The sequence below is a fragment of the Cucurbita pepo genome, chromosome 14, assembly GCF_057944985.1.
Source record: "Cucurbita pepo subsp. pepo isolate OVF chromosome 14, ASM5794498v1, whole genome shotgun sequence".
Classification (NCBI taxonomy): Eukaryota; Viridiplantae; Streptophyta; class Magnoliopsida; order Cucurbitales; family Cucurbitaceae; genus Cucurbita; species Cucurbita pepo.
In genome coordinates this window covers 2,289,739-2,305,714 of record NC_141811.1, presented here as the reverse complement: position 1 = coordinate 2,305,714, position 15,976 = coordinate 2,289,739, and the positions used below count along the sequence as shown (strand labels likewise).

Here is a 15,976-nt window from a genome sequence, read left to right as displayed (position 1 = left end):
CTCTAGAGATCTTTGTTCTTTGATGTGGACAGAAAGGAATGTTTTTGTTGCGTTAAAAGAGAAATTAATTTGGGAGTGATTGGTGGAAGAAAATGGTGAGAAGATTAAGAGTGATGGCATGTAACCTTTGAAGTTAGACAGGTCAAAGAAAGCCTAACAAAGCACGCCTACAAATCATGCGTTCAAATTAGATGCCATGAGAGCCTTACAAAACCAAATCAATATCAAACACTCCGCCCACATATCTTTTCATTATGAATTTCTAATTTCTCACTCTTCCCCTTTCATCTACCCTCAACAAAGAATGCAAGTTTTGTTCCTCAAGGAAGTTTCGATTTTCCAAATGAACATGTGAGATCTTACATCAATTCCAGCGAGGACGTTGGGCCCCAAAGGGGTGTGGATTGTGAGATCCCACATCAGATGGAGAGGAGAACGAAACATTCTTTATGAGGGGTGGAAACTTTTCCATAGACATGTTCTTGAGGGGAAGCCCAAAAGGGGAAGCTCAAAAAACGACAATATATGCTAGCGGTGTACTTGGGCTGTTACAAAACAATTCCTCTTTGATCATGTATAGTTCCTCATCTCTTTTGGGTCATTCGGTGGATTCTCTATAGTTTGTTCTTACGGTCCTCAATGGACACCAACCTAGGTAGAGGATTGCAATCTTGGCAAGCTAGAAGAAGTTGTACTATTAACTTATTGGACCTGGTTTAAAACTCTATCCAATACGCATGACAAACTCAAGAATGATGAAGAATCTTCTAACAAATCAATCTAAAAAATTTCATACACCAGACATTATCACATTTGACTCGCTGACATTTAATGAAACTCATATGAGATGCACCAAAGCTTGATAAGTTTAGAATATTCACACTAACCCCTTGCGGATAACACGTCAAAGTTGCTGAAATCTTCATTTGGGGAAGACTCCTGGAGCCGTGAAGTTCTTGGAAGGTTTCTGTTGAAGGGAATATCATGTCTCTCAAGCTCTGGCTTCTTGTATGCTACCACCTGGTGCAGATGCAGAAATGCAAGCATGCTAATCGCAACCATGGCAGCATTGCCAAGTGCCCCGCCCACATGATCCATTTTGAGGGATGTCCTTGCAAAATTGAGAGATGAGAGTAGCATTTTGATCAGAGTATTAGACCTCTTTGATCTGTTTGGCACAGGCTTCTGACCATATTGATTTTCATGTGAATTATAGTTAGCTGCATAACGCACATCTCCAACAAACGCTAAAGCTTCATTGATGACTTTATAGTTCTTGCCATGATGATCACCCAATCTCATTGCAAGAACAATCCTACTTTGCTCTAGTCGTGCAATTGCAGCATCTCTCTCAACCTGCTGTTGCACTTGCACGGTCTACAAACATAATGAAAGAATTCGCTGAGTCAGTTGTCAAAATTTGATATGAATCTGTTCATCATTTCGAATAGATTTACAGAGCCGTTTTGTGTGATTACATCTTTTCATTATTCAAACATCAAAATGGAAAGTTGTATGGCTAATTGCTAGACCTAATTGTACTGAGCGTAAAATTTTAACATAAAAATGAAAAGGAAAATCCTGCAAGACTCCCGAAATCATAATTTACACGAGCTTCCAATAACCAGAGATTAAACGAAGCAGACGCTACAAGAAATTCATACTCTATCCCATATTTTGGGTAATTGGATAATGACGTATAACAAAAATCAAGGAAGCCAAGGCATAGAGAACCTAATAGTCGTCCTTTCAGTCTTCCAGACAGCAGAAAACACAGAAAATCGTAAATTAGCGATTTAATTCCAATTGGAAAGCATTATTGAATCCTAAACATAGCTAAAGAGGTAGGGAATCCCCACAATAAGATCGAATCAATGTTTTCCTGTTGTGGCTTCCTTCAAATTACTCAGTGAGAGTGATAAAATTAGGTGAAAGAAAGAAGGCGCGCGAAATAGGGGAAAAAAAAAAAAGGAAAGAAAAGTGAACATACATGGAAAAACTCGAGCTGATCTTCGAGATTCTCAAGCGCAGTTCGAATGGCATTTAGGCTTCTAGCCTCCTGAGTGGCAGAATCATCAAGGTGATTACGAAATTCGTTGATGAAAGGGAAGGCGGCAGTGTCGGGTACGCCATTGGGGGTCTTGGAATCCTTGTTGTCCGATTTCCTGAGATTTTTGGTGGAGGTGAGGAAGTGATGTCGGGAAATTGAGTGAATTGCCTCACTGAGCTTGTCGTGAAGGTCCCAAATCTTCTCGAGGATAACCTCGATTTCCTCGATCTCCATGTCCCATTTCATGGAGGGAAACAGAGAGAAAATGAAAATAGAAAGGAAGAAGAAGGATGGAACAGAAATGGGGAAAGGTATCTGAAGTTGTTTGGATTGGTTTTGGGCCACAGAAATTTCCAATTTTGTTGGATTTTCGGCCCAAAAATTTCCAATTTTGTTGGACTTTCTTCTCAACTCGGCCCGTATTCGCCTACCTCCCTCCATCTGCCACCAAATGCCAAAATTCAATTTTTTTAAAAAAAAAATTTAATTTTAGAAGATGATAATCTTTAAATATATTGAATATTTAAAAATTTTATTATTCTTAAAAAGAGAGATTTTAATATTTATGTGGAGATGTTTGATTGATCCGATGTCGAAATGAAAGCAAAGAAACGGAAGTAAGAAATTTGGTGTTGGATAACAATTATTACAAAGAAAGATTACAGACATTAATCTTAAAAGAACATTACTAACAACAAGCCTTTTACTCTTTATTTGTTCACATAAATATACTTCACAAACAAAAACACACAAGATAATACCTTAAAACATCATCACAAAACCCTAAATTTTTAAGTTGAAAGACAAATATCATCAATTTTCTTCTTCCATTTGAGCTCCTGGCTTTCCCATTGATCTCACTGGCATTTGAGTTTCTGGCTCACCGGCGCCCCCGTCCTCGCCGGAGATCTCCTCTAATGATCGGCCTTTGGTCTCGGTCACCAAGAATGTAAACACAAACCCTAGCATGTTGGTGAAGGCTAAGAAAATCATGGCCTTTTGAATCTTGCTAGGGTTACCATCTAACGTATAGTTTTGCACCCCGAAAGCTCCAACGATGGCACCGGCCTTCCCCGACGCTGCACTTAGCGCATGGCACGTCGACCGAACCCGTGTTGGGAAGAGCTCGGCCGGGAGGACAAAGGTGGTACTATTGGGACCAAAGTTGGCAAAGAAGAACGTCAAGCCATAAAGGAGGGCGAACTCGGCGGGATGATTCTTCAAATAATTGTAGCGAATGCCGAGGACCGCCATGAAAATGGACATCATGAAGAATCCAATCAATTGAATTTTGAACCTTCCAAGCTTCTCAATCAGGAACACAGTGAACCAATATCCAGGGAATGTGCCAAGTAATGCAACAAGAAACATAGCCTTTGATGTTTCATAAACCTCTTCCAATGCGCTAACTTCTTCTGGTTTCTTTGTCAAATTCATTGCTGGGAAGATGTCCTTTTGTGTAAGGTTATTGCTATAAAACGCAATGTCCAACAAGAACCATGTGGTGGTGGTGCCTATCAAATGGAGCCCATGGCGGTGAAAGAACTCCTTAGACACCAATCCATATTCATTGGCGGATTTGAAATTAGAAAGCTTGTCTTGTTCGGCTTGAATTGTGATCTCTAACACCTTCCCCATGTCTGCAGCCGCTTGCTTGGCATTGCCTTCAATAAGGGCGGTGTAGCGCCCTGTCTCAGGCATCTTCATTCGCCAATAGTATGTTAAGATGGCTGGCAAAGCACCAAGCATTAACACAATCCGCCATAGGAAGTCTCCTTGAGGCTGTGTGGAAAATACATGGTTGCTTTTGTAGGAGGGAGCATCGTGAAGGGACACGAAGATTTTTGATAGAATCATTGACACAAGCCCTGCGAATATCAGCCCCACACCCTGCATCCAACACATATAATCAAATCATTATACAAACAAAATCACATCGTCCCACCTGGGCTAATTTAGAGAATGATCATGGATTTATGAGTAAGGAATACATCTCCATTGGTATTGGTATGAGGCCTTTTAAAGAAGCTCAAAGTAAAGCCACGAGATCTTATGCTCAAAGTGGACAATATCACACAAGAGAAGGAAGAATTGAACCTGCATGGCGAAGACGGCTGCAATGAAAGCCCCTCGAGTTTTTTTGTTAGCATATTCAGACATGATGGTGGCTGAAAGGGGATAGTCGCCACCAATACCAAATCCAAGCCAAAATCTAAAGAAGCAAAGGGTACCAATCACTGATTTTGATGTTGATCCAAAGGACAACCCTGAGCAAATGGCACAAAAGGCCATAAGAATAAGGGTAACACCATAGACTTTCTTCCTCCCAAGTTTGTCACCCAACCACCCAAAGAAAAGTTGCCCCATCAGGGTTCCAACCAGGGCAACTCCAACAACAGCATTGTTGACTGCGTTCGGAAGTTTTCCCGGCTTCGAACTATCTGGATCGAAGTAGTAAAGTCGACCGAGAAGCTTCGACACGGTTGAGATGCAGAAAAGATCGTAGGCGTCGGTGAAGAAGCCCATCCCGGCAATGACTATGGCGGTAATATGGTACCATTGTGTCCGAGCGTTGTCGAGGGCATCGAGCACGGCGATGGCCATGATATTCGAGAGGGAGGAGGGTGGATGAGAGCTGAATTGTAGTGCTTGGTGAGGTTAGTGAGTGTTGATTTGTAGCCATTTTTATAGTGATTAAAAGCATTGAAAGCAAAGTGAGGGAATGATGAGAAGGATGACGTTTAATCCTAGGTTGTGAAGAACAAGGAAAAAATTAGCTTATCAACAAAGAGGATGTTCAGCATATTCTCTACTATTTTCAAACAGATAATTTTGAGCAAAATTGACCTAAGAGACAGCGATGTACGAAAACATTTCACTACTAATTATTATTATTATTATTTTTGGCTTTTGGTTTCTCCAAAGCTGAAATCTGCAAAGAGACAGTTCTGATTTAGAAATTCATGTTAATAATGAAAACACTATTTCCTTTAAAATATATATATATTATTTGTTTGATCAAACTTATGCTCCCCAACTTGTTTGTCACATTCATCTCTCAATTTCCACATTAAAAATTGTCCCTTTCATGATCTTTGCTTTTTATTTGTCATTACAGATTTAAAAAAACATTTAGATTTCACTGTTTTTAAGGTTGTCTCCATATTTTTTCGAATGAAGGTGAGAATCCAAACCCATTTGAAAAAGTTACCGATTGTAACTATTTGAACTATGGTCAAGTTAGCGTGTTTGAGAGTATTTGTTAGGGGAAAAGAAACACGAAACACAAACATGAAACCAATCGTTAATCCTCGAATTATGAATAGAGTTTGGAAAAATTGATAAGAAATGAAATAATGAGTGAATTTGTGTGTGTGTGAGTATGAATCTGATCATCTGATCTGTTGTTGTTGCATTACCAACAGAGAAGCTCTAGTGTTGATATCAGTTGAAGCAATCAAATCTCCAAGGAGGCCAAGCTCTGGGAATTCATTCCATTCATCGAGGCCAGCAGTTTGAGGAGATTGAAGCCCATTTCTTCTTCCCACTATGATAAGATCAAACCTGTCAGCTATTTTTCTAAGAATGAATGCGGTTTCTTGTCCATCTCTGCACACATTCTCCAAATACACCACTCTCTCATCTCCCAAACACTTGGATTTAAAATCTTTAACAACCTCTCCATCAACTCTGTCTTCCCAGGTCTGGCGTGACTTTGATCCGTTTTGATCTTCCATCGGCGCCCGCAGTCGAAGCACCGTCAGCCTGACTCTCGAGTCGCTTACCATGCGTTTGGCGTATGATATTGCCTCCCTATCATCCTTCCCTCCCACGAAGATCACACACACTGAGCAACTACATATCATTTCCGACGACGATACCATTGCTCTGAAGCGTCCTAAATTTCCCCGGTCGACGAAGATGCCGACCGAACAAGGAGCCTTTTCAAGCACGCTGTAGTTCAATTTCCTGATCTTTTGGTCATCTTGGTCGATAAAACCATCCACAGTCCATGTTATATGGAAAGGAAGTATTATAAGCGATGCGATCTTGTCGAGCGCCAGCGTGCATACCTCGTCGTGCATGACCGTGCATGGTGAGACTGCCGTGAAGCATTCAACGTACACCGTCCCTTCATTGTCTCTCTCAAACCGATCGAAAGAATTAATTATATGTCGAGAGTAAGAGTGGTTGTCGAGGGGGTCGTCTTGCTGTTTGTGAGAAATGAGGATGGGGGCGGTCCGACCAGGGAGCTCGATCAGATGGAATATATGAACGGTGATCGGGCTGACCGGGGTAGGACACGAGACATTCAGAAGATGAAGTATGGCAGTAATGTTTTCGTTCCGATGAATGCAGGCGAGCAGTCGAAGCTGGTCGGAGGAGGGATTCAAATGCATGATGTTCCTGTTCTGAAACCCTGCATATTTCCTTGAAGGATCATACAAGCATCTCACTGCAGCTGGCACAAATGTTGCTATAATTAAGATGCATACAATGCAGGTCCCATATAGCCCGTTGTCAATTCCCTGCGTTTAAATCCACACAATCTTATAAACTAAACACAACAAATGAAATGAAGAAGAAATTAATTGCATACATACATCGTAGTCTCTCACTATTCTGTAGGAAACCAATTCCACAGAGCCTTTGCAGCTCACAATGAGAGATATTGTCAAAGCATCCTTGAAGGGAAACTTGCAATACTTGGAAGACACAACACAGGTCACAAATTTGATACCAACAGCCGCACATATGAGAATTATGTTCATTTTAGTGAAACCATTGTGAAAAGTAGCGGCTGAAATCTTTGAAAAATCCACTCTCAGAGCACAAGTAGTGATCAAAATTGGCATAAACATATCTGAAACAAGGGTTTCCAGTTTGTCCACAAGCGTTGATGCTAAAGGAGCTCCATCGGGAACAGCCAACCCAAAAATGAAAGGGCCTATAATGGGAGACTGACCCGTGAAGCTTGCCAAAACGGTGGAAAGCAGAGCCAAAAAAATAACGAGTTGAATGTAAGAGCTCTTCACAGGCGCTCCTTCAGGCGTCTGTTTGATGATCCAACGCATTGCAGGCCTGAACACAAAGACAGCCAGAAGAAATAGCAGCAATAAACAACTCAATTCAGCTGAGGCTTTTGAAGGGTTGTTGTTGAATCTGTTGACCTGGCCGATTGCGATCATAATTAAGACACCAAAAATGTCACTGACCAAGGCGGATGAAAGGCTTAAACGCCCCAACTCTGAGTTCACAATTTGAAGCTCGCTTACAAGGGAAGCAACAACGGGAAATGAAGTCATCCCATGAAACCCCATCAAGACGGGGAGGGCTGTCCTTTGTTTCCTTGTTAAATGGGTGTCACCGTAAAGGCCATTCCGAACCAAACCTTCAATGAGTAGCGGGGCTATTACGGCTGGAATTCCTATGAGTAACGAGCTTTTCCCTGTTTTTACTGACATTGTTACGTCTATTTTTGCTGCACTTAGAAACAAGTACAATGCGTAGCCAAAATCTGTGAGTAATACAAGCACGTTTTGACTCCCCACGCCAAAAAGCTTTGATTTGGCGTCGTCCCATTGATTCCACGAACACCCAATTGCCAATCCCATCTGCGGATTCATATTCCATATCAATAATTTTGATTTGATTTGATTTGATTTGATTAATTGCTGAGGGAAGAAGTGGGAGTTGTGTGTGTACTTACCAGAATTTGGGAGGAAATCTTGGAGAACCCGAACCGCTTGAGAAAGTGATGTGCAAATACCAAGGCGAAGCAAAAAAAAATCAACTGAAGCTCGAGCAGAGGCAAAGAGTTATTGAGCCACCAATGGGGGTCATTGAGCTTTACCCATAAACCCTTGGAGTTTACATGAAATGGAAAATCAATACAAGTTGTACCCCTAAGATTTGGCTCTGAGCGTGGAAGAAGGGATTTCGTCAGATTCTGCTTCAACTTCATGGCTAATATGATCAAGATCACAATGAAGAAACTAGAAGAAGATGCAGAGGAACTCAGCTACAGAATGATGAAAGCTTGGGTTTGCTTTCTAAATTATATATTTGATTTGTGTTCGTTACATAACTTGTTTGTTTCTTTAACCAAACAACAGAGTGAAGCAACAAAAAACTAAAACCCCGCTTTTAGAAACGGATTTGACTGTTATGGATTGATATTGACAGCACCAAAATGGGTTTTTCTATTTTTTTTTGTTCAGTTTATGATTTTGTCTGGTTTTTATGTACAAATTTCCGTTACAAAATCCAAACTTTTAACCATATGTTCGTACATCATTTATGATCCAACAAAGATATTTACGTGTCTCATTTGGTATATTTGTAACATTTTGGGTAACTCTAAATTTTGCCTCATTTTTCATATTTTTTTAAATTATTTTTATTTTTTTTTACATTTAGGGAGTTCCATAATTATTATTTATACCCTGGACGTACATGTTTCATGTTTCTTTTTTAATGGTCTAATAATATAACCATAAGTATTTTAAAAGTTTGTACGATCATCTCAAGAAAGTTTTCTAACGTTGAAGATTATTGAGAGTAGTAGTATTATATTGACCAATCAAGAGGAAAATTATGAATTTTATAAATAAGGAACATTATCTCTATTGTACGAGTCATTTTGAGGAAACAAAAGCAAAGCCACGAGAACTTATACTTATCATGAATATTATCATATCATTATATAAGTACTGGAACTATATCCTTAATTTACAGACATGTCAATAAAATTCTCTATAGAGGTGTCTCGAGGGAGGCCGTCCATCAGTGAGAGACAATCCCAACAAATAAGGCCCAACCAATTGCTGGCTGCCCCATTAAGAAGATGACACAGCAGATAGAGCAGGGCCACAAGAAAAATTGGCTGCATACTGGCTTCCCTTCTGGTGTCTGGATCACAATCAAAAGCACTGCAGGCATTCTTTCTTGAAATTCTTATTTGGTCTGCAGTGGCCACTGCACATTGGCTGAACATGTCTGCAGCTAATGCTGAGGACAGCCCCAAACGCCCGAGATCTGTGCTTGTAATCTTCAACCCACATGGAAGAGAAGCAATCAATCAGATCTTACATGAAATTTCACGTCAATTGTAGAGAAGAACGAAACAGTTCTTATAAGAGTGTGAAAGCTTCTCTCTAGTAGACACGTTTTGAAATTGTGAGGTTGACGGCAATACATAACGGACCAAAGCAAACAATATCTGTTAGCAGTAAACTTGAGCTATTACAAATTGTATCAGAGTCAAACACCAGGCGCTGTGCTAGCGAGGAAGGACGCTGAATGTCACAACCATACTATGAAGAGAGTCGGTTGTGACCCTCACGTCATGACAAGCAAAGCGGTGTCCCTCAAGAGACGCCCATCCGGCCACATGCGAGCCAATATAGAAGAGTGCCATGATGCGATCGAGGAGGACGGTACATCATCCAACACACCACCACGCGAAGTGGGCATTGAAGACAAGTTGAGACATAAGCAAGAAAGAACATCAAATAGACATGAGGGGCAAAGATAGGCTTGTTGAAGGGCCGAGTAGGGTCCCGGGCCCTAACCTCGAAAGTTGGGGTTCCGGAAGGAATTTAGGCATGCAGTTCGGGAGTTAAGTCCGTCCATATGAAATATGAATGCTCGCCAAGTTTGATGTCAATCGGACTCCGGACGGACAATGCACGACACCGTATGACCGTTCACCAAAATCATATATATGCATGTAAGATTGAACATGGCTCAAAATGTACTATAGGGGTACCATGGTGTTAGCTCTCCACCACCCTTGGGCCCTGTGGCCTAAGTGAGCTGGCACATACGTGTGCCACAGTGTGGGCGAGCGTGCTGAGACGAGTGTCTCGGGCGACTTCTTTTGAAATGGGTTTTTGAAGGACAGTACCGGACAGCACGGGTGTGCCGGTATTGCGTCTCAGCCCGCGTGTTGGAGGTTGCTACATACACCCGCTATCCAGTACGGTACCCGTAAATGACTCGACATGGGCACGGGAGGGCCAATGCCTCGATAGAACCCAGATGGATGGATGTTCGGAAAGTTCTGATGAGATGAACGACACGTGGGCCCATTCTCGATGACTTGATCGAGCAAGTTATGATGGTCGACGACATCCCGAGACTTGGGATGGCATCAAGACATATGGACCCTGTCGATGGGGATCGATATGACAAGATGAGATGCGATGTTGTATTGAGAGACCTTTGCCCGAGCAGAGACAAGGTCGAGCCGAATGACCTGGCCTAGTGTAGAGGCAAGTCGGTTGTGTCGCAAACAATTGAACATGCACGCGTAGGCGGCGTGTGTGATCGAGCAAGCTTGGATTCCGCACAAGCGATGTTCGATTGGCGAAGACAAACCTCGCCTAAGGACTGACGAAGCCACAAAGCTGGGGCGAAAAATATATATGGGGGTTAATTCCCCTTAAGGCTGGTCGTGAGCGTGTCAGGATCACGACGCTGCACGGTAAAAAATGTAGGACCGTAACACTGAGCCTCCAAGGGGGTGGATTGTGAGATCTCACATCAGTTGGAGAGGAGAACGAAATATTTCTTATAAGGTTGTAGAAACCTCGCCCTAGCAGACGCGTTTTAAAATCATGAGACTAACGGCAATACATAACAAACTGAAACAGACAATACCTACTAGCGGTGGGCTTTGATAATTACATTTTACTCTCAATTGAAACCATTAAAGGCAGCTTTCTTATCTCTGAAAATGATAGCCCTTCCAGCAGAAAAGACCTACCCCAAAGGCCAAAATGCCATGCTCTTTTCCCGGCTTTCATTGTCATCCTCACATCCATTTTCACTCGCTGTGTTCATTGTTATGAACAAAAGCAGTATGTAGGCAAAATATGATAACAGTCCTAGGAATCTCTTGACTCTCAATCCTAAAAGGTTTGAATTCAGTCGCAAATAGCTAACCATATTATATTTTTTCTTATCATTTATACATGAATTTACCATCCTCACATGCCTAATATCATTGTATATTCACATTTTTAAGTATTCTCATCAAATTTGCAAAATTTTACGAGTATTTTGTTGATTTGTTTGTATTGGTAGGAAGTGGTGCTATAGCTCAAAATATGAACATGAAGTATAAGAAACTGTGAGACTCGAAGTTGTAAAAACAATGATATTGAATTAAGTATCAGTAGCTGATTGCTGAATGACCAATACAGATGCTCTAAAGTTAACATCAAGCGATACAATGAGGTCCCCAAGAATTCCAAGCTCTGGAAAATCATTCCATTCATTAAGACCACAGGTCTGAGGGGATGATTCTTCCAGCCCTTTTCTTCGCCCAACAACCATAAGATCAAAATCATTCACCATTTTTCTGATTCCCATGACTGTATGAGTTCCATCTTCACACACTGCTTCTATGTATCGAACTCTCCCGTCTCCAAAACAGTTGGTTTTAAAATCCCTTAAGGTCTCAGAATCCAGCATTTTATCCCAGTTTTGATCATTACATGCCTCATCTTCCGCTGTTGAATGAGCAAATAATCTCAGCAATGTCAGCTCCACTCTTGGATCCTTTGTCAAACGCTTTGCATATGAAATTGCCTCTCTGTCATCACTCCCTCCTAAAAATATCACACAAACTGAGTAACAATCATTTTCACTCATCATGTTCCCCAGATTTCCTCTATTTGCGAAAATCCCCACTGAACAAGATGCACTTTCGATCACGCCAGAATTCAAAGCCTTTATTGTGTTGTCATCTCGATCCATATGGCCATCAGCTGTCCATGTTTGGTGAAATGGCAATATTATGAGAGACGAGGCCTTTTGAAGCTCCAATCTGCATACTTCACTCACCATGAACTTGTGGGGTGTGATTGTAGTGAAGCATTCAACACAAACTGTGCCATTTTGGTCTCTCTCAAAACGGTTAAAACAGAGGACTATGTTTTCAGAGTAGGATTCATCTTGATGGCTGTAGGGATTGTTGCCGTAGTTGTCTTGTTTATGAGAAATGAAAACGGGAGTGATTCTGCCAACCAGATCAACTGGATGGAGCACACTAATGGCTAGTGGGTTCTGCTTTGTGGGGCATGAGAGATTGAGTAGCTGAATTAGGCCATGAGTGTCTTTCTCTTGGTGAACGCAGACCAGAACTCGGAGCTCTGAGTTTTTAGGCAAGTTGACGATGTTCTTGTTTTGAGAGACAGCGTATTTGATTGAAGGGTTGTACAGATATTTGACTACAAATGGCACAAGAGTTGCAACTAATAAAATGATTAGTGTTAGCCATATGAGAAGCCCATCAGAGATGACCTGAAAAAAGAGAGAAATAAGTCAAGTGAAAGCTTGGTAATGCTATTTTCTAAGAAAGGGGTTTTAGAGAGAAAACATACACTATAGCCTCTGAGAATTGTGATGAAGGCCAATTCCACAATGCCTTTATTGCTCATCAAGAAGGCCAAGGCCAAAGAGTCATGAACAGGGAGGCCGCTGTACAACGAACCCAGAAAGCTAGAGATGACCTTCACTGAAAACGTTACAAAGGCAAGAACTATGTTGAATTGTGTAAACACGGTCTTGAACCCCACCAACAGGATTGACAAATCCGCTTGTATAGCTGACATAGCGATGAAAATTGGTAGGAACAGCTCAGAAACAAAAAAATCGAGCCTTTCAATCATAGAGATGACCAAGGGAGAGCCATCAGGAATGATCAAACCCAATAGATAAGGACCCAAAATTGCTGGTTGAGACAACAAAACAGAGACAGCAGAGCTCAACAAAACCAAACACATAACACCTTGAATATTAGAACCACCCACTAGCTTCCCTTTTGGGGTTCTTTTGATCATCCAAAGCGTTGCTGGCTTGAACACAAACCAAATCAAAAAGCCCTCAAAAAAGAAGCCCGCTACATAGAAAAATCCCCTTACAGCACTTACTTGGTACAGTCTTACCGCGTTACCAGCTACGAGGCCCAACTGGCTGAGCATGTCACCAACCAATGCTGCTGAGAGCCCCAAACGGCCGATGTCTGAACTGATCATATTGAGTTCCCTTAGAACATTTTCAATGACCGGCAATGAAACCATGCAATGTAAACTGACCATTAAAGACACTTTTTTCTGGCTTGGCCTATCCAAGTATGGAAGCAAAAGAGTTGTCACCAAATGACCACAAATCATTGGGCCAACAAAGGCTGGGAGGGCAACTAGATAGGCCTTTCTTTTGGTCCTTGATAGCATTCTCACGTCCATTTTCAACGCAAGTACGAAGAGATAAAGCATGTACCCGAAATATGTAAACACTGAAAGCGTGTCTTGGCTCTCAAGTGTAAAAAGTTTGTATCTTTCCCCGTCCCACTGCTTCCATGAACAACCAAATATCAACCCAGCCTGCATTATTGTTATTTCACCAAACCACAAAACAAAAGTTAAACAAACATGGATGCTTAATACAATCAAAAGTTTTTTTTTTTTAAAAATGGGTACTTACAATTATTCGAGAGGAAATCTTGGGGATCCCAAAGTTCTTGAGAACCAAATGAGTAATTGTCATGGATAAACAGAACAAAGCCAACTGTAACTCCAAGCGAGGCAAAGAATAGGAGAGCCACCAATCAAAGAGATTGTAACTTTCCCATAAACCTGGTGAGTTTACATGGATTGGCATAAATATACAAGTTGTTAAATTAATCATCCTTGACTTCAGATTCAACTGTAGTTTCGTCCGTCCTCGAGAACAACACCAAACACACAGCCACCTGAAGAGAAATGAGAAAGCTAAGGGAAGAAGATGTTGAATTACAACACAAAATGGGTTTCCTTTTTAAATGTCTTTCTCTATGTGGTCTGTTGGTTAGCAACCTACTGAATATAGCCAAACAACAAATTAAGGAAACAAAAAACCTTTGTATCCTATCATTACACTACGAGTTTGTTTTTTGTTATCGACAAATCTACTAATATTATCCAAGACAATGTTAATATGTTTTCTTTATTTTGTTGTTAACATGCCTAAATTAAATTTTAACAGATTTAACCGTTAACTACAGCTCAATCATGAACATTATATTGCTGTGTTTTTTCCTTACTATTGATTGTTTGTTATTCATGAAACTCTTTTTTTGTCGTCTCAGATGGAAGGAGAAATTTATTATAATTTTAAAAGTATGCGTGACATGTAATAGTCTAAGTACACCGCTAGTAGATATTGTCCGTTTTGGCCCATTACATATCGTTGTTAGCCTCACGATTTTAAAACGTGTCTAGTAGGGAGAGGTCTCCACACTCTTATAAGAAATGTTTCGTTCTCTTCAACCAACGTGGGATCTCACAATCTTCCTTCAATAATTGTTGATCGACCCTCTCTAGCTGTATGACCATTCATATCGTTTTTCTTTCTATTTTCTTTAAAGGGTATGCAAGTCAACTCGTTAAGACATACGTAACATAAGAGAGCACCCATTATGCAATTGCGAGAGTGAAGACGATAAATCAACACCAAATCTTTCAATATGCATCTAACCTAAGATTGCATAATCCTATTAGTATAAATAGTAAACTGTCAAATCTTATAAGTCTTCCATTTAGAATACACAAAGGAAAATAATGATGAATGAAGAAAATAATAATAATAATGAATATATAATACAAGTAGAACAGAGCTTCTGGAAATGAAATCTCTGCCAATTTTTAAGAAGGAAAAGAAGAGAAGAAAAAAAAGTCCCATTTGAATGAAACAACCACACCATCTTCCTTCTCAACTCGCTCACTTGAAAATGTAATTCATAATCGGAATTGAATGCTGTTAATGCTCTTCTGTGTTTGGTGCTTTCGGAAGTTGCATCAATGGATGATATAAGTGAGCGCTAAAGCCAGCAGCATTAGAATATATGCTATGCCTTGGTCTATTGTGGTGCCTGCAACATATGAAATCGCAAGTCTTATTAGCACAAAAAAGAAAGAGTAGATTTTGTTTTGTATTGAAGCAATAAACAGAGAAGAAGGAAGAAGAGAGAAGTAACCATCACTAGTGGGGGCTGGGGCTGGAGCTGGAAAAGATGAATGTTCCGCTGCAGCAGATACAGGCAACATAACAACATAAACCACAGCAATAATCACAGCATAGATCCCAAAACAAGCTCTCAAAACACCCATCTCTCTGTCTTTGGCGATTATTCAATCCAATGCTGAGATACAGAAGAACAAGAACAAGAACAAGGGTGTGTGGAGATGGGAGGGATTGGGGTTTATTAATAGTGTTTGGGTTTGGAGCGCAAGTTTTGGGAATCCCACGCAAACCCATGTGATGATTCTTCATTCATTCACAGATTCCTTCTTTTTTATGCTCTTGCTTCGCTGGATCTTCGATGTACTTAACCTTTGCTGCCAATGTTTTTTTTTTTTTCACTCTTGTCCTATCTACTTCTCTGCAATGATTTGGAACTCTAAGCTGACAACAGAATGTTTAGCATACATTACTCGAGCAATTTCACCTTCATTTTGGGTCCTACATTATAGTATTATGTTGAATGAATTGTTGTTGCCAGTTCAAAAGAGCTTTATATTGTGTGTGTATTGCTGCCAGTTCATTAGAGCTTTGTATTGTGATTGATTGATTGATGAACAGAGAGCTTTAGTCCAAAGTTTGGTGTCGTTAGAAAGAAACCAATATATAAAATTTATGGAGAAACTGTTTGTTGAGACCATTCTGTCACCACATGGGTACCATCTTCATAATGACTACTACCAACCGCAATCATTGTTAGTTATTCAACAAAGATTTTCTTATTCCTGTTGATTATGAGTGTCTGAATTATTTTCGTATACTTTGGGAATTTCTTCATTCAGATAATGCCTTTGCCTTAGATGTCTGGAACCACTGCTTGGAGTAATGGGTGGCTAAGTTTCTGCAGAGCTCAATTGC

At 40.6% G+C, this 15,976-nt stretch overlaps 5 protein-coding genes across 5 annotated transcripts; all 5 read right to left on the bottom strand.

Moving 5' to 3' along the window:
* Positions 1 to 753: 753 nt before the first annotated feature.
* On the bottom strand, positions 754 to 2,353 carry LOC111810268 (plastid division protein PDV1-like). The gene is made up of 2 exons (XM_087117308.1): positions 1,991 to 2,353; positions 754 to 1,377 (listed from the first exon to the last, which is right to left on the bottom strand). Exons 1-2 carry the CDS (start codon positions 2,294 to 2,296, stop codon positions 883 to 885), a joined length of 801 nt encoding a protein of 266 aa, XP_086973434.1. The 5' UTR covers positions 2,297 to 2,353; the 3' UTR covers positions 754 to 882.
* A 477-nt stretch (positions 2,354 to 2,830) lies between these two features.
* LOC111810344 (low affinity inorganic phosphate transporter 4) lies at positions 2,831 to 4,660 on the bottom strand. Its single transcript, XM_023697056.2, has 2 exons — positions 4,148 to 4,660; positions 2,831 to 3,940 (listed from the first exon to the last, which is right to left on the bottom strand). The coding sequence occupies exons 1-2, from the start codon at positions 4,652 to 4,654 to the stop codon at positions 2,864 to 2,866; spliced, it is 1,584 nt and encodes a 527-aa protein (XP_023552824.1). The 5' UTR covers positions 4,655 to 4,660; the 3' UTR covers positions 2,831 to 2,863.
* A 726-nt stretch (positions 4,661 to 5,386) lies between these two features.
* LOC111810343 (cation/H(+) antiporter 3-like) lies at positions 5,387 to 8,124 on the bottom strand. The gene is given in 4 exon segments (XM_023697055.2): positions 5,387 to 5,876; positions 5,878 to 6,579; positions 6,655 to 7,665; positions 7,761 to 8,124. Coding segments are annotated over 4 exon segments (2,013 nt in total). The 5' UTR covers positions 8,016 to 8,124; the 3' UTR covers positions 5,387 to 5,831.
* A 3,075-nt stretch (positions 8,125 to 11,199) lies between these two features.
* On the bottom strand, positions 11,200 to 13,848 carry LOC111810570 (cation/H(+) antiporter 3). Its single transcript, XM_023697291.2, has 3 exons — positions 13,544 to 13,848; positions 12,442 to 13,443; positions 11,200 to 12,361 (listed from the first exon to the last, which is right to left on the bottom strand). The coding sequence occupies exons 1-3, from the start codon at positions 13,745 to 13,747 to the stop codon at positions 11,222 to 11,224; spliced, it is 2,346 nt and encodes a 781-aa protein (XP_023553059.2). The 5' UTR covers positions 13,748 to 13,848; the 3' UTR covers positions 11,200 to 11,221.
* Positions 13,849 to 14,619: 771 nt separating this feature from the next.
* On the bottom strand, positions 14,620 to 15,476 carry LOC147789366 (arabinogalactan protein 41-like). The gene is made up of 2 exons (XM_087117697.1): positions 15,075 to 15,476; positions 14,620 to 14,969 (listed from the first exon to the last, which is right to left on the bottom strand). Exons 1-2 carry the CDS (start codon positions 15,205 to 15,207, stop codon positions 14,896 to 14,898), a joined length of 207 nt encoding a protein of 68 aa, XP_086973823.1. The 5' UTR covers positions 15,208 to 15,476; the 3' UTR covers positions 14,620 to 14,895.
* Between the last annotated feature and the right edge of the window lie 500 nt (positions 15,477 to 15,976).

Coding starts and splice junctions, on each gene's coding strand:
- LOC111810268 (XM_087117308.1), bottom strand. CDS start 2,296: ATGAAATGGGACATGGAGATCGAGGAAATCGAGGTTATCCTCGAGAAG. Junction 1,378..1,990: donor ATCAGCTCGAGTTTTTCCAT/GTATGTTCACTT, acceptor TTATGTTTGTAG/ACCGTGCAAGTGCAACAGCA.
- LOC111810344 (XM_023697056.2), bottom strand. CDS start 4,654: ATGGCCATCGCCGTGCTCGATGCCCTCGACAACGCTCGGACACAATGG. Junction 3,941..4,147: donor CAGCCGTCTTCGCCATGCAG/GTTCAATTCTTC, acceptor TGTTGGATGCAG/GGTGTGGGGCTGATATTCGC.
- LOC111810570 (XM_023697291.2), bottom strand. CDS start 13,747: ATGATTAATTTAACAACTTGTATATTTATGCCAATCCATGTAAACTCA. Junction 13,444..13,543: donor AGATTTCCTCTCGAATAATT/GTAAGTACCCAT, acceptor ACAATAATGCAG/GCTGGGTTGATATTTGGTTG. Junction 12,362..12,441: donor CAATTCTCAGAGGCTATAGT/GTATGTTTTCTC, acceptor CTCTTTTTTCAG/GTCATCTCTGATGGGCTTCT.
- LOC147789366 (XM_087117697.1), bottom strand. CDS start 15,207: ATGGGTGTTTTGAGAGCTTGTTTTGGGATCTATGCTGTGATTATTGCT. Junction 14,970..15,074: donor CCCAGCCCCCACTAGTGATG/GTTACTTCTCTC, acceptor CATATGTTGCAG/GCACCACAATAGACCAAGGC.